Source organism: Octopus bimaculoides, chromosome 10, assembly GCF_001194135.2.
Source record: "Octopus bimaculoides isolate UCB-OBI-ISO-001 chromosome 10, ASM119413v2, whole genome shotgun sequence".
Taxonomy (NCBI): Eukaryota; Metazoa; Mollusca; class Cephalopoda; order Octopoda; family Octopodidae; genus Octopus; species Octopus bimaculoides.
In genome coordinates, this window is record NC_068990.1 from 4,350,560 (window position 1) to 4,365,791 (window position 15,232).

The window sequence follows — 15,232 nt, forward strand, 5'->3', positions numbered from 1 at the left end:
ACTACAACAACAGCAGCAACAGAAATATAACTTCTTGGAACAGTCATCAATATCACAGAGGCACAAAAGGAGATTGTAGAAGAACTTTGGCAAACAATATCAGTGTTAATTGCATCAGTAATTAATATTCCCACTACTTTCAGTCTTAGTAATGTTTGTATCTTCTGGCTGACTTTTATAGTTCGCAGCATGTTCAGTTGGAGATAAGTTTCCTAATGATATTAGTTTGAGCAAGAAATGTGAATTGTGGTCCAAAGTCCATTACAAATCCAGAGCAGTGAAATAATCAATGTCGACTGGTAATAAAAAATGGATTGTAGACTTAAAAATTTTTTAGAGCTTACATTTTATTTTTTACTATACTTAAATTATCGTACTGATAAAATATAGTTTTCTGAATAAATGTTTGGATCAAAACAATATTATAAGCCAACTCAATAGTGCTCAACCCACAGTGCAGGATTTAGAACAAATAAAGCCCTGTGCTAGTTAAGTTATGAGACCCTTGATTTGAAACGTCAGGCATATATGCTCAGGAAATTCATCATTAAAATTTGGGGTTGGGGTTGGGGAGAAAGATGGGCCCCTACCACCCCACTACTGGTCAACAAGGCACTGTGCTGAAGCACACCTAAGCACAATAGTAAATCTGGCACTGTCAACCCTATAGAATTAGAATCATAAAGCTGGGGCTTAACATGGCATATAATTGACTGGTCTCATCTGAATGGGACATTAGGCCATCACGAGGTTGACTTCGAAGCTAATACTGGAACTCATTTATAGCTGAGTGGAGTGGAGGAATGTGAAATGAAGAGTTTTGCTCAAGAACACAATGCTTTGCTCAGTCAAAGAATTGAAACCACTATCTTATGATCATGAGTGTAACACCCTAACCTCTAGGCTATGTGCCTATACAACATGAAATATGTTCACAGTGAGCTGAATCACAGAACAATTTTGACTCCCCTTATTGGTTTATTGTGGTAACTATAGAGGAATTAGGATGATATAGTGTTTTGTTGGTTCCTATTAGTTGTAATATGTTAGTGAGTAGAGACTAGATAATTAGTCAAATGTATTTTTTCAAAGCAATACCTACAAACACAGCAGCTGTGGTTGCTCTTCATATATAAGTGAGCAGATAAGATATACTTTGAGTTAAAATTCTATCAGTGTTAACTGTTTTTCATAATGCTTCTAAAGAAGACATAAGTTAAAGTGACTGGTTTTAACTAGCTGCATACATTACACATAAAAACATACCCCCCATGGATAATAATCCCCCAAAGACAATTACCTTTGAGGACAACAGATGATGATTTAAAACTTCTTAATATACTGGAGAAGGGGGTAATTAACCAAGGGGGTAAGTGTCTTAGGGGGTAGTTGTTGTCAGGGAGAATTGTCCTTCGGGGAGTTGGGAGAATTGTCCTATGGGGGTGTAATTGTCCTAGTGGGATAACTGTCCTGATACAAAAAAGAGTACTATAAAAATTATAAACTAAAGATCATAAATACTATTGTGTTGCATATATAAAAATTGTTTATGGTAATTATGAAACAAAGTGGTCCTATGATAAGAAGGTAAGAAGTTTGCTTTCCAACCACATGGTTCCAGTTTCAGTCCCACTGAACATACCCTGGGTATGTGTAATCTACTATAGCTTTGAGTTGACCAAAGCCTCGTCAGCAGGAAGAAGCCCTTAGTGTGTGTGTGTGTGTATTGGCACCAGTGTTTGTCCCACACCCCTGCTTCATATCTGATGCTGGTGTGTTTACATATCTGTAACTGAAATAGTCCAAGAAAAGACCAATAAAATAGCTTAACAAAAATATGGTAAGTTCTGGGGTTGATTCATTTGACTAAAATTCTTCAAGGTCATGCCCCAGCATGGCTGTAGTCTAATGACTGGAACAAGTAAAAGATAAAAGATATGATAAAAATGTCTAATAGATTCATCTTGTATTTGATTTTAATCATGTAAATTTTCACCGAAAGAAATTTCTACTTTTCACTTTTCAGACATTGCTAATATGCCACCTGAAGATAAGCAGAGATGTTACCAATTGAAATTTTATGAAAATCAAGCAGATGAATCAAACTAATCATTAATTAGATGAAAATATTCTACAAGATGTTTTTTGGTTTTTTTTGCAACTGGAACTTACCTTGCCCTCTCGTGTTAAACCCTTCTCATTATTTGCAGGAAAAAGCTTTAAAGTAACTGGTCCACTGAATTTGGCCTGAAAAGAGAAAGAAAGAATCACTTGTAATAGGACAGAACTGATTATTATTATGAAACAAACTTTTAATCTGTTTGCTTTTACAACGTTGCTGCTGTGCTGCAAATATTTAATATTAATTTCATTAACAAGGTGGTGAGCTGGCAGAATTGTTAGCAGCATTTTGTCTATCTTTAGATTATGAGTTCAAATTCCATGGAGGTCTACTTTGCCTTTCATCCTTTCAGGGTTGATAAAATAATTGCCAGTTGAGCATTGGAGTTGAAATAATTGACTTAACCCTGAAATTGCTGGCCTTGTACCAAAATTTGAAACCAATATTAGTTACATTAAAGTTTTGCAATAGTCTGTAACTAACTCCAACAATTAATAGGCTTCTTAAAGATTAATGAACAATGTATTCAATGTTTTAGAATTTTCAAATGTGATGAATTGGTAAAATTGTTAGCACACCAGTGGCATTTTGTCTATCTTTGTGTTCTGAGTTTAAATTCTGCCAAGGTCAACCTTGCCTTTCGAAGATCAATAAAATAAGCATCAGTTGTGCACTGGGGTTGATGTAATTGACTTTTCCCCACTTTCCCAAAATTACTGGCCTTGTGCCAGAAATCTGAAACCAATATTGTAGAATTAAAAAAAAAAAAATCAAAAGATTATCAAATACATCTCTTGTTCCATGATATGTAATTTTATATGTAATTTTATCAACAGATTTTGACATAGTAAATGCAAATATATGAATAATATAAATAAGAAGGTGACCAATCACAAGGATTTGACAAAAACTATACTCAATAGTTAGGCTCTAACAAACATAAACTTTGAGCTTCTAAAAAATGTAAATATTAAACATGATTAAAACTATTTAAATGTCTGAAAGGATGTATTGTTAATATGGATATGATTTTTATGAATGTTAGCCCCATCTTTAGAGAAAGAAAACATTTAAAAATTTGTATGATGTGTTGATTTGTGTCAAATCCTTCAATGCATGCCAGCATGGAATACAGATGATGATAATGATGATGATGATTAATATGTTTTGATTGATTAAACAGCTGATCATCATCATTGTCTGTCTCATTTACACAAGTCCCTTAATTTAGAAATAAAGATCATAACTCGTCCAGTACCTTGTATACATCCAGAAATAAGTCACCAGAAGACAAGTGGATATTAAACTGATCAAACTTTCATGAAGTGGTAAATATCATAATATCACCCCACCTCATCCCACCTTTAAAAATGTGGGTTAATAGTGAAAAAAATAATTGTATTGAACCTCCAAATTATAATAAGTGCAGAAATGCACATTATGGTGAAGATGTATAGATTGTGATATTGAAATCATGCAATAATCTAATAGTAGTGAAGAAACTCATGGCTACTGTGTTGTAAACAGATAAACCTGCTATATTCCTATGCATTCTAATTTGTATATATATAAAACACTTGTTGCATTTTACATGTTTAATAGAGAACATTACCTACATATTCTACATAGTACTAAATACACTGTGGTAGCTCTAAAGCATGTCACCAACTTCATGTTTGCCAATATCTATATCATCTGTGGATCATAAGTGTCTTGTTTGAATAGTTAGCTTCTTAAAGAAGGTCCTGAATGGGTGGGTTGTGTGTTCAAACTTGTCATGGTATATTTGATCTAATCACTTTAAGAATGCTGAAGTAATAGTTGTTCTAGGTTTCCTTTGTTATATTTTTACCATGTTTCCCTCCCATTCTTTTTTAGCTGTATTTTAAAGAAGGTACTTGTTTCTACCTTTTGGGACCTAGATATATTGAGCTAAAAGCCAAGAAGGGAACTGACAGAAATTATTACCAAGAACTGGATACAAAAGTCTAAAAAGATACTGTCTTCAAACCAACTAATGGAATGTGTATCTACAGTCATTTTAGCTTGCTAGAAATAACATCCAAATCTTCTTTAAATCATATCCTATTATCTTAAAAAAGATAAATACACATCTCATGTCATGTATGAACAATAGATGGAATAGCCATAGATGAATCGTCCTTTGGTAATATTTCCAAAATATAATTCCAAACCATATTTCTACACTGATATTTCTCCATAGCATCACATGTTATTGCAGTAAATTAACAGAAACACCAACTTTCAATTACTGGTTTGAAACATTCCTGTTAATTTTACATTGCTAAAATCTTTGGGTAAGACAACCATAAGTTCTTTCTTTCTTCTTCCCTAAACTTTTGATTTTATTGCCTACTTTATAAGAAACAATTACCTTCTGTCAAGGAAAAGACTAATAAACCAATTGAGATTTCATAAATAAGAAGATAAGATCTCTGTTATATATTTATTACCTCAGAAATATATATAAGAGATTGATTATTATTTCTTTCTGTAGCTTCAATCCATAGAATATCTGAGAAATAATTAAGTCTTCTTTATATTTATCCTTTCAATCTAACATTCACAGTATAATTAGTGACTAAATGGAATTGCCTTATAGCATTGACTTTCATTTTTTAAAAATTTATTTATTATTATAATCATCTTTTCAATTATTATCTCTTAGATACACTAATTTTATTTCATAATAGTGTGGAGCAATATCTCACTTTCATGAATTGTGTAGTTTCCATTTTAACAAGCAATGGTGAGAAATAATAGAAATACACTTATTAAAGTTGCCTGTAATATCTTCTTTTATAATTCTCCTTTCGTACTTAATTTATATGGCTCAATAATCCTTTCTACTATAGGCACAAGACCTGAAATTGGTGGACGGGGGGGGGGGGGTTAAGTCGATTACTTAATTTATCGACCCTAAAAGGATGAAAGGCAAAGATGGCTTTGGCAGAATTTGAACTCAGCACCCAGTGGCAGACAAAATACCCCTAAGCATTTTGTCTAGTATGTTAATGATTCTGCCAGCTCGCCGCCTTGATATGGCTCTAAATAATAACAGCAGGAGATATTTGTTCTGAAAGAACCAGAATGTTGTACTAAAATGTCTATTAATATCATATCATGCTGTACATGTAACCATAATTAATGGTCATGTGGTGTAAATATATCAGGAATGTTGAGAGCAAGCAAGTTAAGTAAGTGGATGTACATGAAAGTTATTTTCAGTGGAGATTACTGACTTGTTCGTAAAGTAATATAAGTGAATGGTTAACATGGTTTAAAAGGTGCAGCATTCTGAAGTTGAAGGATTTCCATATTAAAAATTATATCTATATTAATAAACGTGAAATTATGTCTGGACCTTTTTGGAATCAGGATGATGCTGGGATTGAAAATCTGCCCTTCATTTGGTTCTTGAACACCCAGCATTGGGATCTGATTTAAAAGCATTTGGGTTGCTATTTCTAGGAAATAAAGCGACTGTGAGAGGTTTCAGTGCCATAATACAAGAGTTCCTCTCGTAGCTTAAAGTTTTACAAAAGAATTTAGTGGTTCTTTTATCTTTTTCAGTCATCAGACTGTGGTCAAGCTGGGACACCATCTTGAATTTGAATTGAACAAATCAACACCAGTTCTTTCTTTTTTTATGCCTGCTACTTCTTTTTATTAGCCTCCTTTACCGAACTGCTAAGTTATATGAATGTAAACACACCAAAACCAGTTATCAAGCAGTGATGGGGGACAACCACAGACACAAAACCACAATATATATATATATATGTGTATATATACCTTCTATTCAAATTTTAAAAGAACTCTGAAAATTTGTGAACTTATAAGTTTTTCATTTAAACTGAACTTAAAATAACATATTGGTAGGATAGCAATAAATGCTTTATTATTATTGCTCTCTTGAATTCTAGGCTGCAGGCCCAATTATCCCTTTGCAGGAGCTAGCTTAAAAGTCTGCACGGAGTGTAGCTTTTTAAGCTACTACAGTACAAACTATAAACATCAACTTTTAGAATAGGTACATGATATGCTTACACATTCTAAGAAGTAATTAAAAGGGTTGGTGACAGCAAGAGCATCCAGCTATAAACCACTACCTCAGAAAAAACCTCTAGCCCATGCCAGCATAGAAAAGTGGACATAAAATGTTGCTACTGTTGATGATAAGGATGTTCAGATGATGTAGTAACTACCCAAATGATAATTAATGAATAAATTTGACTAATAAATATGCATATATTATAGTTCTTTGTGGTACTATGTTACATAACAAAGTCTGAATTGAAGATCAGTTATTACATCCAATAGTTATATTAAATGTGCAATAGACTGATTTTATCATTATTTGATTATCATTGTTTATAATAAATTGAAATACTAGCACTGAAAAACCTCAAATATTTAAACAATAGATGAGTATAATAAATGTTCTGATTATTGTACAGTGTTTCTTTTATAGCAGTTTGAAATAAATCTCTTTTGTTCCTGATTCTATGATATTAACCTCTCTTTTAGTTTTGTCCACAGATCAGAACTTTTATTTTAGAATTCTTTATCTTATACTTATTATTTATGTCTTTTGTCATTTGATTTAGTTATGGTGTATTTTGGTGATGAATTATTACATTTAAACATAGAACCATCACAGTTAGTTACAGAATTTGAGCTTTACTTTTACTTATGTTGATGAGCAGAAAGAGATTTTTTTAGATTTTTATATATTATTTGTTTAATGTCTGATTTTCCATGATAGCATGGGTTAGGTGAATACCCATAACTAAGGTATTGTTTTACAGCTCGATGGACACCTTTCTTGCCATTAACCCAAGCCTGTATTCAAATATGAGATTACTCTATATAATTTGACCACCGGTTGAATTAAAAATCAACTGATATCAAATACTAGTACAAATATCGATATCTCTAGATTTTCAAAGATCTAAAGAGAGAAAAATCTGGATGTAGGTATGTTTTTCTGCAAACAAAACTGTCCAATATTATATAAATCTTTTAGAACTAAGTTTTGCAGCACAGAAGATTAGTAAATAATTCTGTCATTAATTATTCTCATAGAGTAAGATGGAGAGCTGGCAGAATCATTAGCATGTCAGGCAAAATGTTTAGTGGCATTTTGCTAGTCCCTATGTTCTGAGTTCAAATTCTACCAAGGTTCACTTTGCCTTTCATCCTTTCAGAGTCAATAAAATAAGTACCAGTTGAGTACCAGGGTCAATATAATTGACTTACCTGCTCTCCTAAAATTGCTGGCCTTGTGCCAAAATTTGAAACCCTTATTTATTCTCACAGAGTGGACTTGAATTTGTTCATTATTTCTTTTCAGCCATTTGGAAACCAGACAATGCTCACCAATAATACATGTGTGGAATATACCGTATTATATTCCTACATCATAAAATCTTCTTGATGACCTTAATTCTTGGTTAATTTGTTACTTGATCTAATTTTGAAATATTTGGACATTAATGAACAAGTTATCTAAGATTCTACAATATTTGCACTGTTCTTCATAATATTTGCATCTCCTTTATTTATATCAATAGTTATTAAATATATATAATTATAATGAAGTATCTCATTTCACGAATCAGTTAACACTTTATCATATTTCTAATTTCACTGTGGTTGCTATTTCTAGCAATTCAAGTGACTATATAATACAGGCAACTTTTTGGGAAGCAGGCTACATGGAACACAGTTCATCATTAGGCAGGCTAACCTACTAAAAAGGTTGTAGGTATTCTTTTGTTAGTTGTGTCATTCAGAAAGTTCCACAGGCTGCAGATTGCCCATGATTGGTATAAAAGCTTTCCATTAAAGGTAGGCAGAGATCAATAGGCTGAGATAAGAATATATAGTCAAATGATCTGAATCCTCCTTCTTCTTCTCCTCATCATCATTTAGTGTCCATTTTCCCCGCTGGCATGGGTTGAACAGTTTGACAAGAGTTGGCCAACCAGAGAGCTGCCCAGGCTCCAATTGTCTGTTTTGGCATGGTTTCTATGGCTGGATGCACTTCCTAATGCCAACCACTTTACAGAATATACTGGGTGCTTTTAAGATAGCACCAACATGGCACCGGTATGGATGCTTTAATCTTATATGTGATTAAAACTTATTTTACAATCACTTGATGAATTTATACCAAACTAGACACTACAGCACAGCTATCATCTATCATCAAATTCACTAGTTTTTGTTAAATTATTATTTTGACATAAATTTTTGACTTCCTTCTTTCTTAGAATATACATATAAAATAAATATTGCTAGTAATATAACCATGAATATTGTCAATATTTTTATAAGCATAAACATAAAAAAACCATGTTTATTTAATTTTGATTTTATTTATGGCTAAGCAGAAGAAGGATGGGCTTTTTTCAGGGCTTTCTGGATTGGTAGGAAGAAGTTACTGTCAGATTGGATATTTAGCATTGCAATGGATTCTGTAAAAGGAATCCAAGAATGAGGGGTGGAGGTGAGGGGTGGTGGGATACTAAACCCGTCATAAAATTATTTCTAATTAAATGAAGAAATTCAAATGTATTGTGACCTCCTTGATAATAGATTCAAAACTGTATCAATCTGGTTAAGTGCAATACTTAAGTATCTGAGAAAAATACTTTGAAATTCTGATGATTTTGATTGTAACCTCATCAATTAGATTAGTAAATTACTGTAGGTCATTGCAAGTGAAAAGATCATATACAGAGAGGTTCAGAAATAATATCTAATTAAAATTAATGTGAAGAGAACAAAAGTCTGATTATATGTCACACAATAATAGAATTTCTTGAAATTAACCAAAGATATTATCTGTTTATTACTATAATATACATGTGTCTATGTGTGGGTGTTTGAACTTTTGAACATTTGCAATTGTCTTAAACTCTAAATGCACATTTTTACCAACTTTTAAATTCTTAAATTCTGAGGGAGGTGAGTCTGGAATGTATTTGTTATTCAAGGAATCTGAGCTATGAAGAGCTCTGCATCTTTCTTTTCTTAGACAATCCAAGAACAGAAGCTTCTTTGTAGTTGCTTCATTTGCTGAAATAACATCCAAATCTCTCTCAGATCACATTCTACTGTTCTTAAGAAATTAAGGGCTCACTGGATGATGATAGTGGTCTCTCATGTTGATTTTTCATAAATGAGCATCGAGTCATTTGATCAAATGAGTGACCTGCTCATTGAATTAGCAGAGTATTTGATAGACATATGTATTTCAATGATATTCTCTGGTAGAATTAGTGTCACACAAGTGTTATAAACTTGGACCTTTTGAAGTACAAATGCAGTCCATCTTAAGGGTTTCTACAATTTTTGTCAAGCCAAATTCACTCACAAGTTTTATGTCAACCAAGGTTAAAATAAATGTACTTGCCCAAGATGCTACACAGTGAAATTGAACTCAAGCCTGTTTGATAGGGTTGACCTGGGGTTAAACACTAAAAACAACATATCTACAGTAGCAAAGTTTTAATTCATATCATATCTAGTAGTCAAGTATTTTAATTCATATCATATCAAGTAGTCAAGTATTTTAATTTAAAATCCAGTGTGTCTACTAATATTGAATTTATTTTCTATTTTATCAAACTATATATATATTTTTATACTAACATTAAATATATATATATATATTTTGTTTTATTAATATATTAAGATTGTTAATTTCCAGGCAAGTAAGTATTTTAGTTAATGCTAAAAGATATCATAAAAATAAAATGAAATAAAATTCAAAACAATTGATTAATTTAAAAATAATATCTTATCTTGTGAATCAAATAATATAAAAGAAGTCCATTATAAACACTGGATAAAAAATTTTTGCATTTGAAATGATTCTTTATTTTAAAATGTTAGTTCAGGAAATAGCTGAAAATATTTCTATGTGGAAAGGAAATATAATATGAAAAATAAGTGATTGTCTTTGTAGTTAAAATTTAATTGAATATGCAAGCTATGAACTTAAATAGAAACCTTTTAAGCTGATGCATTTGCAATGTTCTATCTCATTTATTTGTTTATACACACATACATACATATATATACACACACACACACATTTTCTTTTAATTTAGTTTCATGCAGAATGAAGTGTCAGTTTCATCATCATCATCATCATCATCGTTTAATGTCTGCTTTCCATGCTAGCATGGGTTGGACGATTTGACTGAGGACTGGTGAAACCGGATGGCAACACCAGGCTCCAGTCTGATTTGGCAGAGTTTCTACAGCTGGATGCCCTTCCTAACGCCAACCACTCAGAGAGTGTAGTGTAGTCTCAAAATAGATTTTCAACTTTCTCTTATGAAATAGCTTCATTACAACTACAAAAGAAAAAAAAGCCTGAAATACTTATTTAAAGACTGCTCCCTTAGTCTCACAGTTGAAGATTATTTAGGATGTAGTTAATATAAGAACTTTGACATGTATTAACTAAAATTTTTGTAAAAGAGTTATAAATTTTGAGTAAAGAATCAGTATTTTAATCAAATTTCTAAAAATCATACTCCAATCTTCGTATCTTTGTTCCAGTGGCTCTTGAAATTATCTTTTGGAATAAATATATTATGGATGATATTTATATTAACTTATCAGCAATTATGAGATAATTCTCAAACAGAATTACTTAATATGATATAATAATTACAAATATAAAATAGCGATATCGGAATTATTGAAGTTGATGATTTTTAAAGCTATTATTCACTGGTGCTGACATGAACATTAAATCATACAGAAACAAAATTTTCACAACATAGAAACAAAATTCAGTAAAACTAAAAATGAATTATATAAACTAGAAAAATCCTTCGTTACATCACAGAAACTGATATTAAAATATTTATGAAAAGTGGGTTTTAGGCATGAAACAAGAATAACATTGTTTTGAAGAAGAGCTAGATATAATTGCAATTTGTTTCAGTACCTGAAAAATGTTGCACTAGATTTGATATCAAAATGACTATTATGGAAGTGGGGGGGGGGGGGAATCAATGGTTTGTGGTATTTAAGAATGACAGATAATTCTGAGATAATATAACATATTACATTAATGTAGTTATTGACACCTGTACTTTTCCTTATATGCTAAGTGACATTTCTTAATTCAAACAAATATCAATATACGTATGCATATATATATATATATATATATATATATACATACACATGAACACGCTTTAAAAATTCCTTGGTGATGATATTACAAAGAAAACTTTGAGATCAAAGAATAGGAAATATTAAATTAGCAAATAATTGTAAAAGAAATAAAACAAACTTTGACATACAGCATTGACTGGAAAACTAACAGAACATAAAAGAGAAATATACGAAACATGAATCAGGAGAATGTAGTCATCAAAGAAATGATAATCAATAATAGATTAGTGTATTAATTAAAGAGGAAAAGAGGCTTGGTAAGTAAATATTACAAAAAAGAAGAAAAGAATTAGATTAACATCCAGTACAGCCGGAAGAAAGAAGGGGAAAAAAAGATAAGATGTAAGACCCCCCCCCCCCACATACACACACATTTATATATATTAATACATGTGATGATTGTATGTGTGAATATATATATATATATATATATATATATATATATATATATACCTTGTGTGTACAGTAAGAAGTAAGACGTATGGGTTAGAGCTCCATGTAGATTAACATTATCCAGTCAACTTCCAGTACACTGGTTAGCTGACCACTGTACTTAGTAGTATTACTAGTTATCATATATAGAAGAAACTAAGATAACAGTTTGAATATTTAGTTACCAGAGAAATATTTTATTGCATTCTGTTACAGAAATCAAATATACATATATGTATGTATATAAGTATGTATATATAAGTATATATACATATGTAAGTACATATAAGTATATATTTATTATTCTTATACAAGAATGTTGTTGAGTGACTTTGAAGTTTCAGTCAATTAAGCCATTGTCTGATTGCTTAACTGGCCAAAATTTCGAAGTCATTCTCAACAATATTCTTGTATAAGAATTATAAATTTAATCTCTACAAAGTATAAAGTAACCCATCAAATTAAGATTTTTATTATAATTGAACATGACCACAAATACTAATATAAATGTGTGTATATATATATATATATATATATATATATATATATATATATATATATATATATATATGTATATATATATATATGTGCATATATATGTGTGTTTGTGTGCATGTACATACACACACACACAAACAATAAGTACATTTTGTGCTAATCTAACTTCCTTTCCAAAGTTAAGAATAAAAGAGTTCTTAATTAATACTATACCATCTCATTTTAGAACAGTTCAGAATCTGTAATATTCGTAAGATGGACTCCTGTATAGTGTCTCTCAACCTACACATGATAGCAATAAAATATTTTTTTACAAATCCTTAACATCGAAATGAGAACTAGCTACTCTAAAGTTTAAATCTGAAGACAATGATATAGTCACAATAAATATAAAGCGAACAAGCCTAGAGCACAAATTGACATGAATGAATCAAACAGAATAGCATTTATGCTCATGTAGAGACTATTCAGAAACCTTATGGCATGAATTGTTCCAATAGAAAAATTACCAATCTGAAAGTAAGCACTTTTTAAAAATGGCTTTAATACATCTGCCAAGCTTGCATGTGTACTGTATTTTCAGGAATCCATTATCCATAAATAAAATCTTCTGACTCGTAGAAACTATATAAAGATTTAACAGCAGAGATATTTAAACTGTTTTTATAAAAATCTTTTTACCCTTCTTTTTCTTCTTTCTAGTTTTTGTTTATGTTTAAATTTATTTTATTGTGTAAGGGTTATTAAATACCTTTCTATGGTCTGCATGCTTTACGTGAATTTTGAAATTGAGTTGTCTTTTATCTTTTACTTGTTTCAGTCATTAGACTGCAGCCATGCAAGGGTACTACCTTGAAGAATGTTAGTTGAATCAAACAACCCCAGTACTTAATTTTTTTTAAAGTCTGGTACTTGTTCTATTTGTCTCTTTTAATGAACCACTAGGTTACGGGGCTGTAAACATATCAATACTGGTTGTCAAGCATTGATGAGGGACAAACACACACACACACACGTGCACACACACACACACACGCGCACACACACACACACACACACACACACACACACACACACACACACACACACACACACACACACACACACACACACACACACACACACACACACACACACTACTTTCAGTTTTCATCAATCAAATCCACTCACAAAGCTTTGGTTGACCTGAAGCTATTGTAGAAGACACTTGATCAAGATGCCACACAGTGGAACTGAACCTGGAACCATGTAGTTGAGAAGGAAACTTCCGACTATACAACCATACTAGTGCGGTAAGAAATAAATAAATAACAAAATAATTTGGGGCCTAGGAATCAATGATATTTTGGATATTTGAAATACCTCATTATAGAGCAGAACAATACCAAATATTTATGATTGTTGTGGAAAATGGTTTTGTTTGCAATATAGCACTAAATGACAAAAGTGGAAAAAAACAAACTTTAAAGACAAGGTTGCCATCAAAACAAAAAAAAACAAAAATGATTTTAGTGAAGGTCTAGACTCTTCCCAGAACCATAATGGTAAAATCTCCTAGGGATTCCTTCAGGTCAATAATCTACTAGAAATAGCATCCGAATTTTTCTGAAACCACACCATAACATTTTAAACAAAGAAGAATATATTTAAATAATGTAATACTAGGCATATTGTGTCTGAAAATAATGCAGAACGATAATGGTTAGAATATCTTTGATCATAGATTGTCTGATTATAGCCATTTTCGGAGTAAACAAGTGCATACTAATTCAGAACATGTACATTTGAAAACAGCAAACATAATGCATTAACAAGTCACTCTTACATTATTTCACACCTAATTTCAATATAGTAGGGCAACAAATATTTTAACTAAGCTAGAAACATTAAACTCAGTCATCAAACTAATAGCAACTTCTCATCAACATTAACTGTTACCCAGATGACTTTGGATAAACAACTACCCATTATCATTTGAACACATTCACACATAAAAATATTTACCAATTGCAATATTGATTCTGGAACTAAATTCTGCACTGAGTTACCAACCACTAACTCAGACTGAAAAAAGAACATAACACTCTTTGAACTGTGATACTGCATTCTACATAAACTGTTACTCCATTTAGATCAGACTGAAACATGTATCCTAATTTGCTTGATAAGAGCTGACCATCATTATTAAGCAACAATAACAATAATATTAACATCATCAACAACTACAAATCCTTAAAACCTCCACTAAATGTTATTGATGTTAATCTGAGGTCATCCACGGCCAAAGGTGTTATGTCTATATCCATCTTGCAATTTTCTATATCTAGAGTGATATTGCTCAGTGTGTCCTTCTTTTTTAAGGTGGGAGATTGTGAATGGAAAGAGATGAGGATGCTATTTTGAGTAGGTCATGCGACCATGTGGAAGAATCCCCTCATTATCTTATCTCTACCAAATTACCAAAGTTGGTGCTTGAAATTACATTTGGTTTCTTAAAAACTACCAAAAATGTAAGAAATAATTAATTTCAGAAAACAACTAAAAACAAAAGAAATAACAAAAATTCAGTTCCAATTAAAATAGGTTTTGCAATTTTTTTAAAAAATCAATAAATGCCACAGTCAGGCAAGAGCATTGTAATGCTCAAAATTGCAGCATTAAAATAACTAGAAACAATGACTCACTAAAATTACTTGAGAAAATAGTATAAAAAAAAAAAAATTGACAAGGAAACTATAATGAAATGCCTGGGAGATAGGTGAGCAATATAATTAATGGTGTAACAAATATAAATCTCTACCTGATATATCTACATCACCAGATATATAATCAGCCATGTAGAAGTGGCTTGTGGGTGATGTAGAAGAGAAAGAAAATAGTCTACATATATATCTATTTTTTTCAATATGCATATATACATGTATGTGTGTATGTATATATATATATATATAT

General features: G+C 31.3%; 1 protein-coding gene across 7 annotated transcripts in view; it reads right to left on the reverse strand.

Moving 5' to 3' along the window:
* Nucleotides 1-15,232, reverse strand: part of LOC106869047 (MAGUK p55 subfamily member 7) — a 582,860-nt gene that overhangs the window by 96,742 nt on the left and 470,886 nt on the right. For all 7 annotated transcript variants that reach the window (XM_014914558.2, XM_052971018.1, XM_014914556.2 and 4 more), the window contains one exon: nt 2,173-2,247. In XM_014914558.2, the coding sequence (XP_014770044.1) occupies nt 2,173-2,247 (75 nt within the window). The remainder of the gene's footprint in view (nt 1-2,172; nt 2,248-15,232) is intronic.